The sequence below is a fragment of the Rhineura floridana genome, chromosome 8 (genome assembly GCF_030035675.1).
Source record: "Rhineura floridana isolate rRhiFlo1 chromosome 8, rRhiFlo1.hap2, whole genome shotgun sequence".
NCBI lineage: Eukaryota > Metazoa > Chordata > Lepidosauria > Squamata > Rhineuridae > Rhineura > Rhineura floridana.
The window spans coordinates 93,363,665-93,388,011 of NC_084487.1; the positions used below are offsets into that span (position 1 = coordinate 93,363,665).

Here is a 24,347-nt window from a genome sequence, read left to right on the forward strand (position 1 = left end):
TGGAGTTTTTTTAGTGTAAATTTTGCAAAGTGTTGCTGTACTTCACATATTCACAGAAATAGAAACAAAAGAAAATGATTTCCTATAGGAAACTTAACTAAAATTGCAAAGTAAATCAGACATATTTAAAGTGACCGTCTGAACTATATCAACTGTCTTAATAATGTTGCTTCCTCCCTGCTAAAACAAGATCAGCTCAGCACATGTCTTCTTTCTGTTATTTGGGCTGATTGCAGGTGTTGCCACCACTTACCATATGTTCAGAGGCACATGCTTCTGAATTCTTCCAAGCTAAACAGGAAATGGATTGGACTGTGAAAGGCCAACCCAAATTGTGTTTGCATTTTGACAGATTTGTAGGGCAGTATAATATCTCAGAGAGGAGGTCAGGTCTCCTGCTTCCCGGTGCATTCACTATAGCTGCCCAATTTCCCTGCTTTTTAAAGTTTGATAGAAATATCTGTGGGCTATAGGTACATTCTTAAACCGCAAGGTTTTTTGCCTATTAGTGAATTTCCCTGCTTTTTAATCTGGGAGGTAAGAAATGGAATTCTGTGCAAGCTTGCTGAGAATGGTTTGATCATTTGCATGCTTATTGAGTTCAGTGGGATTTACTCCCCTGCAATCATGCTTAGGATAGGTGAAACTGACCACAGGGGATGGGGAAGGGAGGAGGAGGAAGAGGAGGAGGGAGGGGAGGAAAGGCAGAGGGCAGGGCTGGGATAGGAGCAGGCAGGAGGGGGAGGGAAGGGACAGGTTTGATCATTTGCATGTTATTTAATTGAGTTGAGTGTGATTTACTCCCTTGCAGTTATGCTTAGGATAGGTAAAACTGACCGGGGGGAGGGAAGGAGGGCTGGAGTGGTCAGGGAAGGAGGAAGAAGGAAGGGGGGAGGAAGGGAGAGGAGAGGGGAAGGAGGGGAAAAGCAGGTCTGATCATTTATGCTTATTGAGTTCAATGGGATTTACTCCTATGTAATCATGGTTAGGATAGGAAAAACTGACCATGGGGGAGGGGGAAGGAGAAGGGGAAGGAGTGTATTGGAAGGGGGCAAAGGAAGGGTGGGGGAGGGCAGGTTTGATCATTTGCATGCTTATAGAGCTCAGTGGTATTTACTTCTGTGCAATTATGCTTAAGATAGGTAAAACTGACCATGGGGAGGAGGAAGAGGAAGGGGAAGAGGAAGGAGGGGATTGGATTGGGGGTAGAGATAGGGGGAGGGAGGGGCAAAGGAAGGGGAAGGGAAGGGGCAAGATGGAGGGGATAGGAAGGAGAAGGGAGGGTGGGTTTGATCTAGGGTTGCCAGGCTCAGGGCCTGAGAATGATTCTGTATCTTTAAGAGAAGAGAAAATTCAGCCAAGTACAGTTTCCTTGCAATACTGTAATGGGAAAAACCACAAGGTGAAATTCTCCCTTCCCCCTGCACAACTTTTAAAGATACAGAAGACCTCTTAGAGGTTAGACCTGGCAACCCTAGTTTGATCAGGTGCATACTTTTTGAGCTCAGTGGGATTTATTTCTGTGCAATCATGTTTGGAAATGGAAAAGGACTGCCCTCAAGTCAACCAAACGTATGGCGACCCTTTGAATAGGGTTTTCATGGTAAATGGTATTCAGAGGTGGTTTTACCATTGCCTTCCTCTGAGGCTGAGAGGCAGTGACTGGCCCAAGGTCACCCAGTGAGCTTCATGGCTGTGTGGGGATTTGAACCCTGGTCTCCCAGGTCCTAGTCCAACACTGACCCGGGGGAGAGCCGGGGAGGGGAAGGGGAGGAGATTGGTTGGGTGGGCACTGGGCAGAGGGGAAAATCCTTTAAGAACATAAGAAGAGCCTGCTGGATCAGGCCAGTGGCCCATCTAGTCCAGCATCCTGTTCTCACAGTGGCCAACCAGGTGCCTGGGGGAAGCCCGCAAGCAGGACCCGAGTGCAAGAACACTCTCCCCTCCTGAGGCTTCCGGCAACTGGTTTTCAGAAGCATGCTGCCTCTGACTAGGGTGGCAGAGCACAGCCATCATGGCTAGTAGCCATTGATAGCCCTGTCCTCCATGAATTTGTCTAATCTTCTTTTAAAGCCATCCAAGCTGGTGGCCATTACTGCATCTTGTGGGAGCAAATTCCATAGTTTAACTATGCGCTGAGTAAAGAAGTACTTCCTTTTGTCTGTCCTGAATCTTCCAACATTCAGCTTCTTTGAATGTCCACGAGTTCTAGTATTATGAGAGAGGGAGAAGAACTTTTCTCTATCCACTTTCTCAATGCCATGCATAATTTTATACACTTCTATCATGTCTCCTCTGACCCGCCTTTTCTCTAAACTAAAAAGCCCCAAATGCTGCAACCTTTCCTCGTAAGGGAGTCGCTCCATCCCCTTGATCATTCTGGTTGCCCTCTTCTGAACCTTTTCCAACTCTATAATATCCTTTTTGAGATGAGGCGACCAGAACTGTACACAGTATTCCAAATGCGGCCGCACCATAGATTTATACAACGGCATTATGATATCGGCTGTTTTATTTTCAATACCTTTGCTAATTATCGCTAGCATGGAATTTGCCTTTTTCACAGCTGCCGCACACTGGGTCGACATTTTCATCGTGCTGTCCACTACAACCCCGAGGTCTCTCTCCTGGTGGGTCACCGCCAGTTCAGACCCCATGAGCATATATGTGAAATTAAGATTTTTTGCTCCAATATGCATAATTTTACACTTGTTTATATTGAATTGCATTTGCCATTTTTCCGCCCATTCACTCAGTTTGGAGAGGTCTTTTTGGAGCTCTTCGCAATCCCTTTTTGTTTTAACAACCCTGAACAATTTAGTGTCGTCAGCAAACTTGGCCACCTCACTGCTCACTCCTAATTCTAGGTCATTAATGAACAAGTTGAAAAGTACAGGTCCCAATACCGATCCTTGAGGGACTCCACTTTCTACAGCCCTCCATTGGGAGAACTGTCTGTTTATTCCTACTCTCTGCTTTCTGCTTCTTAACCAATTCCTTATCCACAAGAGGACCTCTCCTCTTATTCCATGACTGCTAAGCTTCCTCAGAAGCCTTTGGTGAGGTACCTTGTCAAACGCTTTTTGAAAGTCTAAGTACACTATGTCCACTGGATCACCTCTATCTATATGCTTGTTGACACTCTCCAAGAATTCTAATAGGTTACTGAGACAGGACTTTCCCTTGCAGAAGCCATGCTGGCTCTGCTTCAGCAAGGCTTGTTCTTCTATGTGCTTAGTTAATCTAGTTTTAATAATACTTTCTACCAGTTTTCCAGGGACAGTAGTTAAGCTAACTGGCCTGTAATTTCCAGGATCCCCTCTGGATCCCTTTTTGAAGATTGGCGTTACATTTGCCACTTTCCAGTCCTCAGGCACGGAGGAGGACCCGAGGGACAAGTTACATATTTTAGTTAGCAGATCAGCAATTTCACCTTTGAGTTCTTTGAGAACTCTCGGGTGGATGCCATCCGGGCCCGGTGATTTGTCAGGTTTTATATTGTCCATTAAGCTTAGAACTTCCTCTCTCGTTACCACTATTTGTCTTAGTTCCTCAGAATCCCTTCCTGCAAATGTTAGTTCAGGTTCAGGGATCTGCCCTATATCTTCCACTGTGAAGACAGATGCAAAGAATTCATTTAGCTTCTCTGCAATCTCCTTATCGTTCTTTAGTACACCTTTGACTCCCTTATCATCCAAGGGTCCAATTGTCTCCCTAGATGGTCTCCTGCTTTGAATGTATTTATAGAATTTTTTGTTGTTGGTTTTTATGTTCTTAGCAATGTGCTCCTCAAATTCTTTTTTAGCATCCCTTATTGTCTTCTTGCATTTCTTTTGCCAGAGTTTGTGTTCTTTTTTATTTTCTTCATTTGGACAAGACTTCCATTTTTTGAAGGAAGACTTTTTGCCTCTAAGAGCTTCCTTGACTTTGCTCGTTAACCATGCTGGCATCTTCTTGGCCCTGGCGGTACCTTTTCTGATCTGCGGTATGCACTCCAGTTGAGCTTCTAATATAGTGTTTTTAAACAACTTCCAAGCATTTTCGAGTGATGTGACCCTCTGGACTTTGTTTTTCAGCTTTCTTTTTACCAATCCCCTCATTTTTGTGAAGTTTCCTCTTTTGAAGTCAAATGTGACCGTGTTGGATTTTCTTGGCAATTGGCCAGTTACATGTATGTTTAATTTAATAGCACTGTGGTCACTGCTCCCAATCGGTTCAACAACACTTACATCTCACACCAGGTCCCGGTCCCCACTGAAGATTAAGTCCAGGGTTGCCGTCCCTCTGGTCGGTTCCATGACCAACTGATCTAGGGAATAGTCATTTAGAATATCTAGAAACTTTGCTTCTTTGTCATGACTGGAACACATATGCAGCCAGTCTATGTCCGGGTAGTTGAAGTCACCCATTACTACCACATTTCCTAGTTTGGATGCTTCCTCAATTTCATATCTCATCTCAAGGTCTCCCTGAGCATTTTGATCAGGGGGACGATAGATCGTTCCCAGTATTAAGTCCCTCCTGGGGCACGGTATCACCACCCACAACGATTCTGTGGAGGAGTCTGCCTCTTTTGGGGTTTCCAGCTTGCTGGATTCAATGCCTTCTTTCACGTATAGAGCGACTCCGCCACCAATACGTCCTTCCCTGTCCTTCCGATATAGTTTATATCCAGGGATAACCGTATCCCACTGGTTTTCTCCATTCCACCAGGTCTCCGTTATGCTCACTATATCAATGCTCTTCTCTAAGTCCAAGCACTCCAGTTCTCCCATCTTGGTTCGGAGGCTCCTAGCATTAGCGTACAGGCACTTGTAAGCAGTGTCTCTCTTCAAGTGTCTTTGGCACTTGTGGTTAGGCCTGTGGTAATTTTGCTCTTCTGAATTTATATCCTGTGCCCCTGCTCTCACAATGCCTACTTCTAGGCCTACCCCTTTTAAAATTTCATCATTTCTTTGGTTTTTATCCCAGGGGGGAGGTTTATTCCGAACCGGACCTTTCTCAGCTCCTGTCGGGTTTCCCCCCTCAGTCAGTTTAAAAGCTGCTCTGCTACCTTTTTCATTTTAAGTGCCAGCAGTCTGGTTCCATTCTGGTTCAAGTGGAGCCCGTCCCTTTTGTACAGGCCCGGCTTGTCCCAAAATGTTCCCCAGTGCCTAACAAATCCGAACCCTTCCACCCGACACCATCGTCTCATCCACGCATTGAGACTGCGAAGCTGGGCCTGTCTGGCTGGTCCTGCGCGTGGAACCGGTAGCATTTCAGAGAAAGCCACCTTGGAGGTCCTGGCTTTCAGCATCCTACCTAGCAACCTAAATTTTGCTTCCAGGACCTCACGGCTGCATTTCCTTTTCAAAATGAAAACTTTGTGAACAGTATCATTGCTTTTCAGCGTTTCCCTCACCTTTTTATTCTACAGCAGGCACATGTAGCCTCCCACCCAAATTTAAACCAAAGCTGTCCCTGGCCACATCCACACCAGGCCTTTATTTCACTTTGAACAGGCATGGTGTCTCTCAAAGAATCCTGGGAAGTGTAGTTAATGAAGGGTGCTGAGAGTTGCTAGTTCCCCTTACAGACCTTCAATCAGAGTGGCTGACTGTTAAACCAGTCTGGCCACTGGAGCTCTGTCAGTGGAATAGGAGTCTCCTCTCAGCACCCTTCACAAACCACACTTCCCAGGATTCTTTGGGGGAAGCCATGACTGTGTCACGTGAAATCAAAGTCTGGTGTGGGTGTGATCCCCTGGTTAGGCAAGCCCAGCAGCTGTGAGTCTGGCTGTTAGAACTCTGACAGTTGGTTCTTACTGAGCATGCCCCGCGTTATCATAGGGTTCCAGCCAAAATGTCTTCAATTAATTAAAGATCACCCAGGCATTTTTTTAAACGTTTAAACTGCAGAAGATGAAGGTCAGAGTATGGGGCAATGTCAGTATTAGGATTCCAGGTACTCTGTGAACATGGCTGATTTTTAATGAATTTCAACAGATTATGAGAACTCTGAAAGAAAAAAGTCCAAAAGGGCTCTGGGTTTTTTTTCTCTCTTTTTAGACTTTGAACTCTCGATTCTCTCTGACTGTTTTGTGTATTGCCTTGAAAATTGACAGGGTTGTTAAGCAAGCATTTCTGACTTCAGGACTGTAAGTTCTGTAAGGTTTTGTTTTGAAATGAGCTTATGGGAAGCATTAGAATGGTATGGGGGTATTTTCAATTTAATATTGCGGAATGTGAAAAATCCACACTGGCTGTAGCATACAGCCACTCTTGTGGCTGTATAATAATTTCAATGGTTTTGACCTTAGCCACTATAATAAATCTGTAAGTATCAAATAATAAACCATATCAAAATTATACTAATAAAATAAGAAATAAATACAAATCATAAACCAGGTGAAAATTTCACAGAAAAAAATTCAAATGCTGCTAGAAAAAATAATTTAGCTGAGGCCTTATATAGGAGGTAAGAAGCCATCCTCAGTACTATCAACAACTGTGTTTCTCAACAGTTAAAGGGAAATATATATGATAGGCCTACAAGGTCAGATGCAATGATACAAAAATATAAGAAACCATGTTTATAGTATCTTTATAGAACAATCTTTGCAGAATAGTGGCACATATACAAAAGTTTATAAAATTACATTCATGAATACAGATAGGTTCATCTTATCATTCAAACCTCTGAAGACATTGTATTCAGTGTGTGTATCCGAAAAGTCTCCTAAGAGAAAGTAATGGATCTAATGAAAGTTTCTTGTAAGGAACTGGCTGAATTTTTTCTATTACAAAAAACTTTTAAGGGCACAGTCCAACTTGTATTTGCGCCGGGCTGGGAGGAGTTGTATCTAGCAGACCCCTGGCTGAGCTGCCAGGCTCTTGGCACCACTGGACTCAGCCACAGAAGCCCTCAGCCTGGCTGAGCCACGCCACTACTGGAACTCTGCAGGCTCAGCCAGAAGTCCTCCAGGGAAGCTCAGCAGCCAGCAAGCGGAAGGCCGAAAAACAGGGCATTCCGGGGTGTGGTGTAGGTGGAGCCAAGGAGAGAGGACTTCCACTATATTCAATTCAAGTCCCAATTCGGCCAAAATTTCTGCTGGCAAAAAAGTCAGCATAGATAAATAATTACATTGGCAGTCAATGAGGAGTTCTTACTCCCTGGTAGAAGTATTCGTTGGAACTAGCTTTTATCTTCCAGTCCGTATGTGTAGTTTCCGACTGAGCTTGCGTTCAGCTGTCCCAGCAGCTCCCCAAAGGCAAGTGGATACTGCGGAGCTTCCTGCCATCTCCTCCTCTACTGCTCCCCCTTCTGCTGGCTACCCATAACTTTGATTGCTCTGTAAATCAGTAGGTTTGTGATTATTCTCCAAAAACTGTGTAGTCTCCATTTCCATCTGAGAAGTACAAAATGAGATGCAATCCAGGAGATCTTGTTAACAACTGGAATATTTGGAATACTTTTGTTTATTAGGCAGGTAATTAGTGACTGGATAACTGAATAACTGAACTACTAGAATATTTGGAGTATCTTTTATGTTTATGTAGCAGCTTATGGTCATTATTCTTTCATGTTTTGTTCCTTTCTTGCCTGTATTATTTATACAATTCATATTAATAGCATTTTATTCTTGCCTATTGGTTCCTATGTTTTATTCTTTTTTGCTCAGATTCAAAAGAGGACAGGATTTCTGCACCTTTAATATTTGGGTAGAAGAGGGATTTTCAGCAGTATTGTGCAACCTACATCTGCTGCAAACTCTGCTAACTATTAAAAGGTGCAAGAGCCTTGTCCTCTTTTGAATATGGACCTCCTAATTTGAATAGTTTGAATTTTGAATTGAAATATGAAATTATATTTCATACAATTTCATACAAAATCACAAGGTCACCTTGGCTTTCAGTATTCTAAAAGTAATTTCTAATTAATTTTAAAAATGACTCTTAAGTAAATATAACCTCCTTCCTATCACAGATGTATTCATACTGATGTAAGGGTATTAAGGCTTCAATCCAATACACACTAACACCAATACACACCTGGGGCTAAGTCCCATTGAACCCAGTGGGGCTTACTTCTGAGTAGACATGTATTGGATTGCAGCCTAAAGCATCTTGCTGAAAGTAAATGTTATGGAAGATGCATAACTGCTGCTAAAAATAGTAGTGCTGTGTTTCTTTCTAAGTTCCCCCAGCCCTCTCCACCTCATTGGCTGCTGTTTATAGGGGCATGCAAACATTGAGTACATTACATCACATGTTTTGCATTAATAGCCATTGCTAAGGTAAACAGGAGGAAAATGCACAGAGCTTCTATTTTGTTTCATTTTTCCTGGCAGCTACTTATCCTTTGCACCATAAAAACATAGGAAGCTGCCTATACAGAATCAGACCAACAGTCCATCTGGTTCTGTATTATATTACTGCTGTCTGGCAGTGGCTCTCCAGGAGTTCAGACTGGAGTCTCTCCCAGCCCTACCTGGAGATGTCATGGATCAAATCTCAGATCTTATGCATGCAAAGCAGGCACTCTGCTATTTTGCTCTTGCCCTTCCCCAAAGCAATCTAACTTTCAGGCATCTAACTCTGCCTTCTTACGTGGTTGTTTATTATTCAGAATCCTTCCAAATAATAATGACAGATGTCAATTAATAGGTTCACTATTTCTTTTGGAAGTTCCAGAATACTGCTAATGTAATATATAATCATCTGTTGTAATGATATATCACATTACTTGATCCCTCCAACCCTCCCCATATTTCTCTGGCCTGAATGAGAGATATACTATTTGCAAGATTGTTAGGAGGGAAGGTTAAAGATTTCATTTTGCCTTTCCATGGACCAATTCTTCCCAAATGCTTCTTTGATTAAAATCAAGACGGCCTACATATATTATACTTGTTGTGTGGTTGTTTAGTGCCTTTGCTACTTTGGCAGCCATTTACACCAATCAACCCCATCTTCTTGCACCTTTTGCATTATTACAGCTTCCAGCATTAAATGATAAGCAACTGTGATGCATTACACTCTGATAAATTAAAATATTTCCTCACATTGGCCTGGTTTGCATGTAACACTAAGCCATGGTTTATAACCTACTTGTGTGATATGAATTTGAACTAGTGCTAGAAAAAATTGAACTAGAAAAAAAGTTTACTGATCAATATGATGAGAAGTCAGCAGTAAAAATGCAGTAAACATTCATGCTTTGAGGGGCCTAGGCAAAGGTAATTATTGCCATGTGTATTGATATGGAAGAGCAGTAGGTGAGGTGGCATGGGTGGGGCACCGTTACTCTACTGGCTTCTGAACACAATGGGGCACTGCTGCTGCCCATAGGGGGGTAGGCACAGGGAGTGTGATGCAGTGTTGCATGGTGCAGCACAAGTGTTGGATTGGTTCCACTGCATCACACTGTGCTGAGGTCCCTGCGTGGCCCCCTTCAGTCAGCAGCAGTGCCCTAGCATGTTCAGAAGCCAGCAGAGTAACTGTGCCCCACCTATGCTGCCTCACTGGCTACTTCTGTGGAATAGGTCAAGATGGGCATATTATGCTGAGAAACAATCAGCACACCTACTGCCTGTACACAAAACTGAATAACAGCATGAATTATAGTACTTGGAAAACTAGGAACAAATACCCTGGGTTTGGGTAATGGGGAAAAATGAACTCTGCTTATTATGTGATGATTCAGCTATACCTAGACCAGATTTGTATGCATATTTTCACTGTTTGATTGGCTTTATGCTTGTTCCCAAATAATTTAACATTATATTATGAGGATGCGTCTTTAATCTGCCCCTGCCTAGCTATGACAGCCATGAACAAGTGCTGTGGTGGTTGACTATTTATTTATTTATTTATATTTATTATTTCAATTTATATACCGCCCTTAGCGAAATAGCTCTCAGGGCGGTGAACAAACAAAATAAAATACAATATATCATAACATATACAAACAACGAAAAGCACAGCAAAAACAAAACTATGCATGCAACAATGATGTTTTCTGCCCAAAATAATTACAGTTGTGAAACTTTAGTTATATTTTAACTGTTCTAAAAATTAAGTTTAGTTTGACATGACTATTTTCATTTAAATTAGTCCAAATTCCTAAATTGGAAAGGTCTGCACAATTTTTTAAAAACACCTATGATTGCTATTCTCTCACTTTTAGCTGAGTTAGATTATATGTAAAATGTTTAAGCATGGGAGCCCATACTCCATTTGTGAAAAAATATACAGTATGATAATTTCTAACTCGTAGCCAATATAAAAAATATTTTGAATTTTAATTGCAATATTTCTGCTATGATTTATGGAAATGCAAATATATAGATATGAGATTTCAGTATAATATATCTTCCTTTATTAACATGTCTTCTGAAAAGACACTGACTTTGTATGTGTGTGTGTGTGTGTGTGTATTGTTTTTAAAGGATGAAGATGAAATGGAAGAGGCAAGGGCAGGGGTGGGTGAAGAAGCTGCACTAATTGCCAGTACAGACAGCATGGCAAACCAAATAAGAAAAAAAGAGTTCCAGTTTACTACATCTAGCTACAGTCAGGAGAGAATGGGGACAAAATTTAATGAAGCAGGAACAAACAGACACTTAGCAAGAGAGAAAGATTCATATGGAAAACATGATCATTCCAAAGCAATTTTTCATACAACTTCTCAGTCTGTCACAGAAATACCAAAGGAAGAAGAGGATGATTTCATGGAATCTCAAGCAGCTACTGCAGTTATCCCTCCAGCAAACAGCTCCACCAAAGGTAATGGGGAAGAATATGCACATACTTTTTCTGACAATGAGACAAGAAGAGCATCTGCTTCTGATAGTAATGAAGACGATACAGAGGTGTCTGCTTTTAAACCCGATATAGACACCGATGACTCTTGGGGTTCCATTCCTACCACTTCTGCTACATGGTTAGTTACTGTGGATACATCCCAGGAAAACATCTTTAGTTCAGGAAGCCCAGAAATAAGCACACATGATGATCTCTCTCAAGACTATATTAAAAATCTGTCAGAAGATATAATACCTCCAACAGCTGAAGATTCTGCAGAGAAAATACCTGCAGTCAATGGGGATTTGTGGTATCATAATGGTACAGATATTACTTCTCTTCCATTGGATAGTCAGCAGCTTTTTCACATTAGTTCCCCAAATCCTACAACAGTACCTTATTCCAATGATCCAATGGTGTCACAAGATACTTCAGTTGTGGATATAGAATGGCCACATTCTTCTAACTTTGCTTTCTCCCCTACTGAGTTGTCATCTTATTCTGTCTCTTCAAATTCTGAAGAACATGGCTCTGCTTCTGCTGGCAGTGAGGTACTCTCACAGACAACTCAACCAGTATATAATGGTGAGATACCACTTCAGCCTTCCTACAGTAGTGAAGTGTTTTCTCTAGTCACCCCTTTATTGTCTGACACTCAGATGCTCAACACTTTCCCTGCTGCATCAAGTAGTGATGTGACCTTGCATGCTACGCCTGCATTTCCCAGTGTTGATGTGTCATTTGAATCCACCCTGTCTGCCTATGATGATGTGCCTTTGCTTCCATTTTCCTCTGCTTTCTCCGGTAGTAAAATGTTTTACCATCTTTATATGGTTTCTCAAACATTACCACAAACTGCTCAAGCTATTGAGAGTGATAAGGTGTCCCTGCATGCTTCTTTGACATTGGCGGACAGTGGCATATTAATGCAATCAAGCCTTGGTCAGTTTTCTGATGTGATATCACATCAGATAGTTCGTGCTGCTTCAGAGACATTGATATTTGGTCATGACAGAACTCGCTTCTTGTCTCAAGTTGAACCATCCAGCAGTGATTTAAATATGCATGCACTGTCTACAATGTCTGAACTTAGCTATGCTTTATTTAGTAATGTGGGCACTCGCCAAAATGTTGCTGCTTCCTATTATATGTCAGAATTTGTGCATGAGTCTGTTGGCACATTTCATCAGGGTCCGTTATTTAGCAGCTATAGCAATGTGCTGGTGCATAAGCCTTCTTCTACAGTCCCACAAGCTGACACTTTGCTACAGCCTACATGTTCTCTTTCTAGTAAAATGGATTGGTCTGAAGCATATTCTGGTAGTGAGTCCCTTTTGCCTGACACAGATATTTTTTCCATGCTTAAAGCCTCTTCGCATGAATTGATGTGCAGCACACCTGGGTTTGGTGGTGATGTTGAGATGCCTCACAAAAGTGGTGTAATACATGAAAATGATGGAGAACTGCAAATTTCTTCTTTCAGTGAAATGGTTTCTCCTACTGAAAGTGCAATGACTGAACCTCCAGCAACAGTTTCTAATGATGAGATTACTAAGCAGGATACAACTGTACAAGAAATATCCATTACTGTATCTAGTGCAAAGGGAATCCTTCCAGTATCTATTGCTTTTCCTGTTACTAAGATGTTTGATTATGTTAGTAAACTCTCAGGAAATCATGTTCCTATTCAACCTTTGCATGTTACAGCTCCAGCCTTTGATGACACTTTGCTTAAGCCTTGGCTTAGTGCATTCTCACAGCAAGCTTCCTCTACCCCTGCTTCTAATGAAATATTGTCTCCTTCTACCCAGCAGTATTTTTATGAGGCTTCAGCTACACTAAATAATAATACATTGCTGCAAACTTCCTTTCAATCTTCTGATGATGATATACTGCATAGAGCATCTGTAACTGTGCCTAGTGATCCAGTACTGATTGAAAAAAACATGTGGGCTGATAATGGTAGTTCTGTAGTTGACCAAATATTGCACCAAATGGCACTAGATTCTGCTGTGAATAAAAGAATGTTGCATTATACATCACCACCATCTGCAGTAAATGCATCACATGCTACCAGTAACCCCACAGGTTCACCAGAAGGTTTAACTATTGCCCATATAAGCAATGAATACATTTCACCTAGGTTGTTTAACAATGAAGACATACACCAGGTTGCTCCTTCATTGTACAGTAACGATGTGTCATATCAGTCAACTAATGTTGAAAATACAAGTGCCTTTCCCCTCAAAACAATGAACACAGTGACTATCCCTGTTCTGTCAACTGATATTTTACCAAAGACAGCTACATCTGCTAACAGCCATAGCTTTTCAAGTATCAGTATTGTTGATATTACAGTTCCTGTGCCTGAAATTATTTTTGATTCTGTTCAACATACCTTTACAAATATACCAGATATGTATATTTCTGTTACAACTGATTCTTCCAGCACTGAAAGCGATAAAAATTCAGACACTTTATTAGTTGTCGGTAAAGTATCCAGTGAGCTGTCCACCACAGCCAGTTCTGGTACTGATTTGTGGCCCTCTGTTGTTGATGATGATTATGATGAGTATGATAGTGGTTTGCCTGTAAATGGTTGTCACACATGCATTTCCCATAGAGACACTCAGGAGGAGGTAGATGAGCAAGATATACAGGTAGACAGTGTAAACAATCAGCATAATTTAGTTATAAATTCACATTTTGAAACATCTGAAGAAGAGAAGAAAACCACAATTGCTCTATCAGCCAATATGATAACCTATGCAATGGACCAGCTGAAATATACGCCAGCCCCAGCAGTGGCTTCAAAGACAAAAGCTAAGAAACACAGTGATCCAGCTGTATTGGATAACCACATTCAGACTGTTAGCAATCCCTTGCAAAAGGCACCAGAATCTAAATCATGGACAGTTTTTACAAGTGATGAAGAGAGTGGTTCTGGTCAAGGTACCTCAGATAGTGTTAATGATAATGAGACTTCAACAGATTTCAGTTTTTCTGATGCTAATGACCAAGACCCTCAGGAGGTAGTTGGAGCAGGTAATTCAGAATCAGAATTAACTTCTGGATCACAACAGTCATCAGTAGCATCCATACCTAGTGGTCATTCATCAGTATTCAACGTTTCTGAGGAAGGTTAGTTATGACCATCTACTGCATAACATGCTGAGCTGTAGCATTCTTCCACTGGGTATAAAGGTAACAACTTGACATAAACACAGATATGTGAACAGTAAGAATTAGCATGTGTGTTTCAATTACAGGCCTGATATAATAGGAAAATTGAAGGGAACTGAAGTTCCATATTCAAATCTGCAAGTCAGGTGTTTGTTTTTACATTCAGAGCTTCTCTCAGGTATGAGATGATTAAAGGATGTGTCTACTCTAGGAACTGGACATGTTTAAATCTCATGATCTTTGGAACTCTTCTAAAGGTACTAATTCTTAGATATTTCTAGCCCTCTGAATAGCAGTCAACTACATTTACATGTTCTGTGGATTGAACAGCACTAATAGTTTGATAGTTTTCTGATTTTAGACATAAGAATGTTTCCACTTTTTGAAAAATGTAGAAGTTATATATGGTCTGAAGGCATGATTTAATTATGTCTTTTTGTGATTTTTAATTATGTTTGCTGGTATATTCTTCAAATAAGGTAATAAGGTAAAAGAAAATCGACTAGATAAATATTCATTTAAGTTTAATGGATTTAATAAATCTGCCCTAATTAATAATAATCCATTTCCTTCCATAGGTGTGAGGTTTGCAAAATGTCATAAATCTGCTAGGTTCCACCAAGAATATGAATTTCCTACTAAACCAAGTTTTACCTGTGCTGTCAGATACTAATATGAGTGAAAAAGCAATTAAAATTGGGGTTTTTTTAGACATTCTAAGGGCATATCTTGAATTACAAATACCAGTTGTATACCAGTTCAAGTCATGGCATCCCCAGAAGAATCCTAGGAATTGTAATTTGAAGAAAGTCTTGAGAAGCCTTACCCCTTTACAGAGCTTTGGTTCTTGGGGTTCTCTGGGGACGGGGGATGTTGATGGTGATAATGATAATGATGGTGATGGTGATTCTGTACAGGGATTTTTAAAAGACCTTATCTGCCCAAAGGCTCCCAATCTAATAGACATAATACAAAAAAAACAAGAATGTGGATGAAAGTGGAAAGCAAGCATATTCATGTAACAGGTCTTAATGTTACAAAATTGTTTGTAATAGTGATAAGCTAGAATGGTCACTAAGGAGACAGTTCTGGGAGAGGAGGAGCCAAATGGCAGTTGGTCCCAGCAGTCCTGATGGAGTAGAGCAGGCGTTGCTGTCTATCCTCTTCCTCTGATGCAGCCAGGTAGACATGGCTGCTGATGGATATGTCTGTAGTATAGATATGTACTAATTAAAATGGATGTAAGATGATCAAACTGCAAATTGCATTGACAGCTGCCCCATCAGTTGATACTATAACAATTTTATTTGTGAGTGTTCAAAATTAACTTGACAAATTTAATATAAAATGACTGAGGCTGTTTTTACATATTTCCATTGTCTGTAGACCGCAGTATTACTCAGTATTACTCAAGAAATTTCACATTCAGGAAACAATTAGGGTATAGAAAGTATGTAGTCTCCAGAGGATTCAGCCTTATTTAGATGCATTTCAGGAATTTTAGGCACAGATATAGAACCAAAGGATTTAAGGAATATACTTTGTATTCTGCTATTACTGCTATGCCTAATTGTTTGCTTCACTGAAGCTATGATATGCATGTGATACTAGGGATGAACATATCTGTAAATTTCAGTTTCTCTCAGTTTTTCAGTCTTAAGTTCAGTTTGGTCCATTTCTATATCAGTTTTGTGACCTTTTTATAAAAAAAAGTGTGCAAGAAAATTCTTGTGCCATTTTTGTGTGTTTATCCTAATAAACACATTTTGAAGGCAATTTCCCCTATCATAATGCATTTTTGTACATTATTTTCACTAACATAATGCTTTCTGTACTCATTTTTGTACACAAGCATAGCTGCTTTTATTAATTAAAATATTTATTTCTCAATAATTGTCATTTCTAAGCTGTGTACACAGAAAAAAGACATACATAAAAAACCAAGAATAATAAAAATCATCATAAAACCAAACATTATTTTAAAATGCTTGCTGGAACAAGAAGGTTTTAGTCTGGATCCATTTCAATCGGGCTTCAGGCCTGGACATGGGACTGAAACAGCATTGGTCGCCTTGGTAGATTTATTTTATTTATTTATTTAATTTAATTTATATACCGCCCTAAGCCCAAAGGCTCTCTGGGCGGTGTACAAAAAGATAAAAACAAGCAATGTATAAATACAATAAATACAATAAATTTAAAAAAAAAAACAAATAATAAAGAAACCAAACAACATCCAAAATACAAAATAATAATGAAAATGCTATTAAAACACACTTTAAAATGCCTGGGAGTATAAAAAGGTTTTCACCTGGCGCTGAAAAGATAGTAGCGTCGGAGGGCGTGGGATAGGGGCAAATGCACCTTCCTTGTCCTCCTTGATCTCTCAGCGGCTTTCGATACGGTTGACCACGTTATCCTCCTGGACCGCCTGAAGAGGTTAGGCATGGGGGGCACTGTATTGCAGTGGTTCCATTCCTTCCTCTCTGGTAGGTACCAAAGAGTGGCATTGGAGGATGAGGTTTCGGATCCTTGGCCTCTCACTTGTGGGGTGCCACAGGGTTCCATCCTCTCCCCGATGCTGTTCAACATCTATATAAAGCCGCTGGGGGCAATCATCAGGAGATTTGGGCTGCAATGTCATCAGTATGCGGATGACACGCAGCTCTATCTCTCATTTAAATCTTCACCGAGGTTGGCTGTAGAAACCCTGTCCAAGTGCCTGGAGTCGGTGAGTGGCAGGATGGGAAGGAATAAGCTGAAGCTGAACCCTGACAAAACCGAGGTACTGTTTGTGGGAGACAAGGGAAGGCTGGGGGATGTGGACCTGGTGCTCAATGGGGTACGATTGCCCCTGAAAGACCAGGTCCGCAGCCTGGGGGTCATTCTTGACTCCCAGCTGTCCATGGAGGCTCAAGTCTCGGCTGTGAGCCGGGCAGCGCTATATCAACTCCATCTGATACGGAGGCTGCGCCCCTACCTTCCCAACCATCTGCTCCCACCAATGGTACATGCCCTGGTCACCTCTCGCCTAGACTACTGTAATGCGCTCTACGTGGGGTTACCCTTGAAAACGGTCCGGAAGCTGCAACTGGTACAGAATGCGGCAGCTCGTCTGATTAATGGCAGCCGCCGGCAAGATCACATCACTCCAGTGCTGAAGGAGTTGCACTGGCTACCGGTTGTTTACCGGGCCCAATTCAAGGTGTTGGTTTTGACCTTTAAAACCCTACACGGTTTTAGCCCAGTCTATCTGAAGCAGCGCCTCCAGCATCATCAGGGATGCCGCTCAACAAGATCAGCCTCAGAAGACCTTCTCTCGATCCCACTGGTTAAAACAGCTAGACTGGTGAGGACTAGAGAGAGGGCTTTTTCAATAGTGGCCCCTACCCTGTGAAACTCTCTCCCAAATGATCTCCACCATGCCCCTTCTATGATGAGCTTCCACCGGGCCTTGAAGACCTGGCTCTTCAGGCAGGCTTTTGGGGTGGGTTAGGTTTTTACTGTTATGGTTTTAAATTTTAACGTTTTAATGTATTGTTTTTTATCTTGTACGTCGCCCAGAGTGGCTGGACAACCAGCCAGATGGGCGACTAATAAATTAAATAAATAAATAAATAAATAAATAAATAAAAATAAAGTCATACACCTGAAGTTCAGTAAGGAAGTTGCCTGTCTAATCTCAGTTGGCAGGGAGCTGGGCCGGCTCCAGGAATGCGGGGGCCCTTGGGCATTAGCCTGCTCCGGGCCCCTCTGCTTCCCTTCTGCGATCCCGCGGATTGCAATATGAGCTTCCAAACCACCCGCCATCCCCAGCTCTTCACCTACCTTTCTCTGCTGTTTGCGCAGGGTTGCCATCAATAAAGATGGCGGCCGAGGTTTCCGTAAGGGACTGAAGCCTTTGCCACCATCTTGGTTAATGGCATGCAGCGCGCGCATTGCTGCCATCAACCAAGATGGCAGCAGAGGCTTCAGTCCCTTATGGAAACCTCGGCCACCATCTTTATTGATGGCAACCCTGCGTGAACAGCAGAGAAAGGTAGGTGAAGCGTGGGGGATGGTGGGCGACTCGGAAGCTCGTCTTGCGATCCACGGGATTGCAGAAGGGGAGCGGAGGGCCCCTCAGGGCCCCCCCAGGGGCTCCTAGAGCTGCAGGGCCCTCGGGCCAGTGCCCAACCTAGCCGCCCTTTGGAACCGGCCCTGGCAGGGAGTTCCACAGGCAAGGCTTTCAGTTTGTATATTTAGATGTGCCAATTAGGTAGGTTTCCATTAAAATGTGAACTAAACAAATTTGTACCCATCCCTACATGCTATACAGGTTAAAATTAATCAAATTAAAAAATCAATATATGAACAACCCAAGGAAAACCATAGAGATATGTCATAATGAACTGCTTCAACATAAAATTATTCATTAAATTGTTTAATGATACGTTGTGTCCTGATTGTAGAATTTAGACGAGAAAGTAAAGAACCTTGGGTTTTTTTTAAAAAAATGTTAAACTAGTTAATTATATAAATGATAACATAATTATTTCTGATTTGCTGTAATGAAAGGTAAAACACTGAAGGTCTCTAAAAGGATACTTTAAAAGGGTTATATATATCATATTGCTTGGGTAACAGCACTTGTTAGCAACTGAGCCTCTCATTCTCATTACAGCACTTTCATGACAATTATTTTCTTCTGACATGTGCCTTATTTTGCTTTTATCATAACAGCACTTAAACACAGGTGCTTTCTATCAGGAGGTCTTTTGCTAATCAACCAGAGTTGCCCATTAAATCTATTTTTAAAATGACAGCAATAGCAGCTAAACATGTATATATAAAGTTAAAAATCCATCCTTGCTAACGGAAGAAATTAAACATTGTGTTGAGACTGTATGATTTTTAATATTTGTGAATTCATATTCTAGCCTATATTTATTTATTTATTTTATTTATTTGGTTGCATTTATATACCGCCCTTAGCAAATAGCTCTCAGGGCGGTAAACAGCATAGGGTAAAATACATATATGGTAATAATAAAATCACAAAAACATATATGACATAAAAACAAATACAGTTAAACAGAAAATAAAAATAAAGACTTAGTATACAAGATTAAAAAGCTAAAAAGATTAGAGTGATTAAAATGCCTGGGAGCATAAAAAGGTCTTTACCTGGCGCCAAAAAGATAATAGTGTAGGCGCCAGGCGTACCTCTTCGGGGAGGCTATTCCACAACTCGGGGGCCACCACAGAAAAGGCCCTAGATCTAGTAACCACCCTCCGGGCTTCACAATGAGTTGGTACCCGGAGGAGGGCCTTCGATGATGAACGAAGCGAACGGGTAGGTTCATAGTGGGAGAGGCGTTCCACCAGGTATTGCGGTCCCACGCCATGTAAGGCTTTATAGGTCATAACCAACACCTTGAATCTCGCCCGGAAGCAAATAGGTAGCCAGTGCAGGCGAGCCAGAACAGGAGTTATATGCGAAGACCGACTGGTCCTCGTCAATAATCTATCTGCCGCATTCTGCACTAGCTGAAGCTTCCGAACTGTCTTCAAGGGCAGCCCAATGTAGAGTGCATTACAGTAATCCAATCTTGAAGTTACCAGAGCATGGACAACTGAGGCGAGGTCATCGCCGTCCAGATAGGGGCGTAGTTGGGCTACCAAACGGAGATGGTAAAACGCATTCCGTGCCACCGAGGCCACTTGAGCCTCAAGAGACAAGGAAGGGTCAAAAAGAACCCCCAGATTACGGACCTGTTCTTTCAGGGGGAGTGTAACCCCATCCAGAACAGGATGCACATCCACCATCTGAGCGGGGAAGGCGTTCACCAACAGTGTCTCAGTCTTGTCTGGATTGAGTCTCAGTTTATTAGCTCTCATCCAGTCCATTATCGCGGTCAGGCAACGGTTCAGCACATCAACAGACTCACCTGAAGAAGATGAAAAGGAGTAATAGAGTTGCGTGTCATCAGCATACTGATGACAACGCACTCCAAAACTCCTGATGACCGCACCCAGAGGCTGCATGTAAATGTTAAAAAGCATGGGGGACAAAACCGACCCCTGAGGGACTCCACAATGGAGAGTCCAGGGTGTCGAGTAATGTTCCCCAAGCACTACCTTCTGGCGACGATCCGCGAAGTAGGAGCGGAACCACTGCCAAGCAGTACCCCCAACTCCCAACTCCGCGAGTCTCCCCAGAAGAATACCATGGTTGATGGTATCAAACGCCGCTGAGAGATCAAGGAGAATCAACAAAGTCACACTCCCCCTGTCCCTCTCCCGACAAAGGTCATCATACAGGGCGACCAAGGCTGTTTCAGTGCCAAAACCGGGCCTAAAACCGGATTGAAACGGATCCAGATAATCGGTTTCATCCAACAGCACCTGGAGTTGGCTAGCAACCACCCGCTCCAAAACCTTGCCCAAAAAGGGGACATTCGCCACCGGTCTGTAGTTGTTCAAATTATCCGGGTTCCGGGAAGGTTTCTTTAATAGAGGTCTCACTATTGCCTCCTTGAGGCTACTTGGGACTACTCCCTCTCTCAAGGAGGCATTAACCACTTCCCTGGCCCAACCGGTGGTTCCAGCCCTGCTAGCTTTCACTAGCCAAGATGGGCAAGGGTCCAGAACAGACGTGGTTGCCCGGACCATTCCAAGCACCTTGTCCACTTCCTCGAGCTGCACCAATAATCAATCCTAACCTAATATTTTTCTTGTCATTTACTCAATAGATGTAATAAGAATACTTAGAGCACTATACTAACCTCCTGAGCAGAATACTGACCTGCTGAGTTGCTGGGCTGGAGGGAATTAGGATTTGTTGTAGGTCTCACTCTACCAGCCAGGGGACTCTGAAGCCACAGAGACCGTTGCTGCACTCACCTAAATCATGGCCACTGAGGCGCTACTTCCACCAGTTTTCTCACCAGCCCCAGCCACCAGACTCATAATTAGGAGCATGGACAGAGCTGGGTCAGTCATGGGTCTTCTAAATCCTAGGATAACCAGTTTCCCACAAAGGGGTGCAATTTATGCCTTTCTCCTGTGCTAGCCTGGAAGAGAACAAAAGAAAATCTCCACTTTCTGCCTGGCCAGCAGGGCTGCAAATATAATGGAGGACTACCCCTCCAAGGGTTGTTCGACCTGTATTTATGTAGCATTTTCCATAAGTGCGAAAGAAATATTGTGTGTTATTTTGGGCAGTCCTTTAAGGGAGACCAGCATTGCTGTTTCCATAAGATAGAAGGAGACTTGAGGTCTGAGATTATCTAGTGTATTTAGTCCTAGTTATGGCTGAGTAGAACTGCCTAGTCACAGACTATTCCTACCTGCAGTGCTACACTTTATCTTACCACTCAAAACTGTAAAGTGATCTTTTAGGAAATAAGGGTCTTAGCAAGGTTTGCTATTAAATAAAGTCAAGAATGCTGTCACTTTTGAAATTTGATGTAGCTGTACTTATTTTTGAGGACCAATTAATATGTTACATTTTCATGTCCTTTTCATGCAGATGATTTGTGTCTAGATGCCCATAAAATGTAGTTGTGCAAGTGCACACAGTTTAATTCCCTGCAAACTCATATGCTATAGATGTTCATGATCTGAGAGTTGCTTCATTTATTATATTTTCAGTTATGGATGCCAGACTAAGATTATTAAAAAACATTGAGACAAACAAAACAAATTTATGTTTTGGGAAGCTTATAAAGGTATTGGATTCTGAATGTTTATATAAAATTTATCTAAATGCACACTTGCATTTTTTCCCCATGAATTGCTGTTTATGCTCCTTTTGTAATGTGATCCCCCTCCATCCTGAGCCCTTGCAAGCATTAACTCTGCTTTATGAAGACATGTGTCCTATGTTTATAAGGCAGTGAGGAGAGGATCATGTTTAAAACAAAGTAGCAGGCTTGAGTAAGCCTTGTGTAGTATAAATGTTCATAGAGCAGGGGTAGCCGATGAGGTGCCCTCCAAATGTTGACTACAATTCCCAAAATCCATGATTGCATTGCTGACTAAGAGTGATGGGAATTGGAGCCCAACAACATCTGGAGGGCACCACATTGGCTATCCCTGTTTCAGTGGGCTCTTCAACTGCACAAAGGATAATCTAATTCTGATTCTGGACTAAGGGTTAACTAGAGATTTAACTATGGCTGCAGAAAGAGGATATCTAAGTTATACCCAACATTCTTCTGAGGGGAAATATCTGGTTTGTTGTTGTTCTGCTGTTTACTATAGTTTCCTGCAAGGTTCAAAATTATTTCATGCTTATAACTCCCTTTCTGCAGACATGTTGCACAGATGTTATTTGACTCTAAACAAAGTTTATTAATTTGTATGCTCCAGACATGGCATGCTAGACACATGCCATGCTCCTGATTGCTCTGATCAATGGTCTGCCTTTAACAACTGCTAGACATAATGAAATTAAGCTAATGAAGCTTTTACTGTTGTCCCTCTTTTACTGTTGCCCAGAATAAGCTGCTGCTTCTTAATTGCAATGTATGGAGGGTAGTTGTATTGTTAAATTATTATTATTGTTATTTATTACATTTGTATACTGCGCTATAGCTGAAGCTCTCTGGGTGGTTTACAACAATTAAAAACATTAAAAACAAATATACAAATTTAAAAACACTTGTTAAAGGCACTGAAGCAAGACTAGTAAAAAAGTTGGGAACCCTACATCAGTTGCCCCTTAAAGAGTGAAGTATTTTATAGGTGTCTTGCCATCTCCAGTATAAAACCAGAGTATTCCATTGAAATCAAATGCACACACAGCTCTGACTTAAATAAATATGAATCCTTTGATGATACCTGTTGCCTATTCACTATGCAATGCTCCTTTTGCACTACTGCCAACTACAGATGCTAGCAACAAAACAGGTATGCGTCAAGTCTCAGGAGGATTCCTCTAGCAGTACAGTAAGGCTATATTATTATTATTATTATTATTATTATTAACCCACCCTCCACCCTGAGGTCCTAGGGCAAGTTACAACAGTTTAAAATACATCATTAAAATCACAAACATTACAAAAATGGGGGGTGGGGGTTCCTAAAAATATACATTTCAGGTGTCATATGCTTCATCAGGCAACACAGGACAAAATAACTTGGGGCATCTTTGCTGGTCCCAGGCACTTCATTCTTCCCATCTAGGTTTGGCCTAAAAGACTAAGGAAAAGTGAGGGTGCTTAGAGGGTCAGTTGTAAGCAAGTACAATTTGTGACATGGCACAATATGTTACTGATTGTGGGGCATCCCTGTTAAGGCATCAGACTTAGTTTCCTGTTACCCAGCTTTATGAAGCTTGAGCCAGCATGAGATAGCCTTAACTTTGATCTTAAAATGGCAGTTTTCTTTTTGAATCATTGATTATTATTTTATTTTAAATAGATTAATGAAGAAAAGCATATGTTTTAGTATGAACCATTCTACAATTTCCCACCAAGTACTACTGGTTTAAAAGTTAAGCCCTGACCTTAATAAGAGAATCCAAATCCCTCTCTTTCATGTGGGTTTTATCAGAACAACGTTATAATACACATTTTTATTCTAAGTGAACAGCATGTTCAAGACATTTAATAGCATGCTACAAAGAGTCTGTCTTGTATAGATCAGCTTTTTTGTGAAAATGGGACAGATAGGGAACTAAGTTATCACATCTTATGACATGAAATATATGGGGAAAATATTTACAAGTGTATTTACTCATAAGAATGCATTTCCATTTATATCTAATTATAGAATGTACAAATAAAACTATTGTTTTAGGTCAATCTCGATATGTCAATATATATAGCTTCAGTATCCTGGAACTTTAATACAAAATTGAATCAAACTTCTTCATTTTATTCTTTCCTCAAAAATATAATTTTGAAGTAGCTGCAAAATAAAATTTGGCACTGCTAGGGTGTTGAGTTGCCTAAGCTATGATCCTCTGCTTTGCCACCTATCTGCTTGCTTTCTTAAAACTGGTTTGCAAATATATTTGTGCAGTATATGCTTAAAAATAGGAACGGTAAGTAACAGTACCTAGGACTTTGAAATCATGGCCAATTATATTGTGCCTTTTGCCAAAGTTTAAATAAAGGTTTCAATTTTCTCTGACTGCAGAGGCAAGTAATAGTAGCCTTCAGTCGCGTATTGGTCTCCCGGAACAGAAGACAGTTATACCTCTTGTGATCGTATCTGCCCTGACTTTCATCTGTCTGGTGATTCTTGTTGGTATTCTCATATATTGGAGGTAAGATTATATATGTGTTTATATTGCTGTTATTTTTGTTAATATCCTATTGCCTTTTGCATCTTTATATGCTATCCTAGATGCTTGATTTCTTGATACAGCTCTTTTTCACATATTTGTCA

General features: G+C 41.3%; 1 protein-coding gene across 8 annotated transcripts in view; it reads left to right on the plus strand.

The window, feature by feature from the left end:
- The window catches only part of PTPRZ1 (protein tyrosine phosphatase receptor type Z1), a 222,570-nt gene that overhangs the window by 136,976 nt on the left and 61,247 nt on the right, over window positions 1-24,347 (plus strand). For 4 of the 8 annotated variants that reach the window (XM_061640120.1, XM_061640121.1, XM_061640122.1 and 1 more), the window contains 2 exons: window positions 10,430-13,925; window positions 24,096-24,225. In XM_061640120.1, coding sequence (XP_061496104.1) covers window positions 10,430-13,925; window positions 24,096-24,225 — 3,626 coding nt within the window. The remainder of the gene's footprint in view (window positions 1-10,429; window positions 13,926-24,095; window positions 24,226-24,347) is intronic. The other 4 variants (XM_061640125.1, XM_061640126.1, XM_061640127.1 and 1 more) reach the window with 3 other exon arrangements.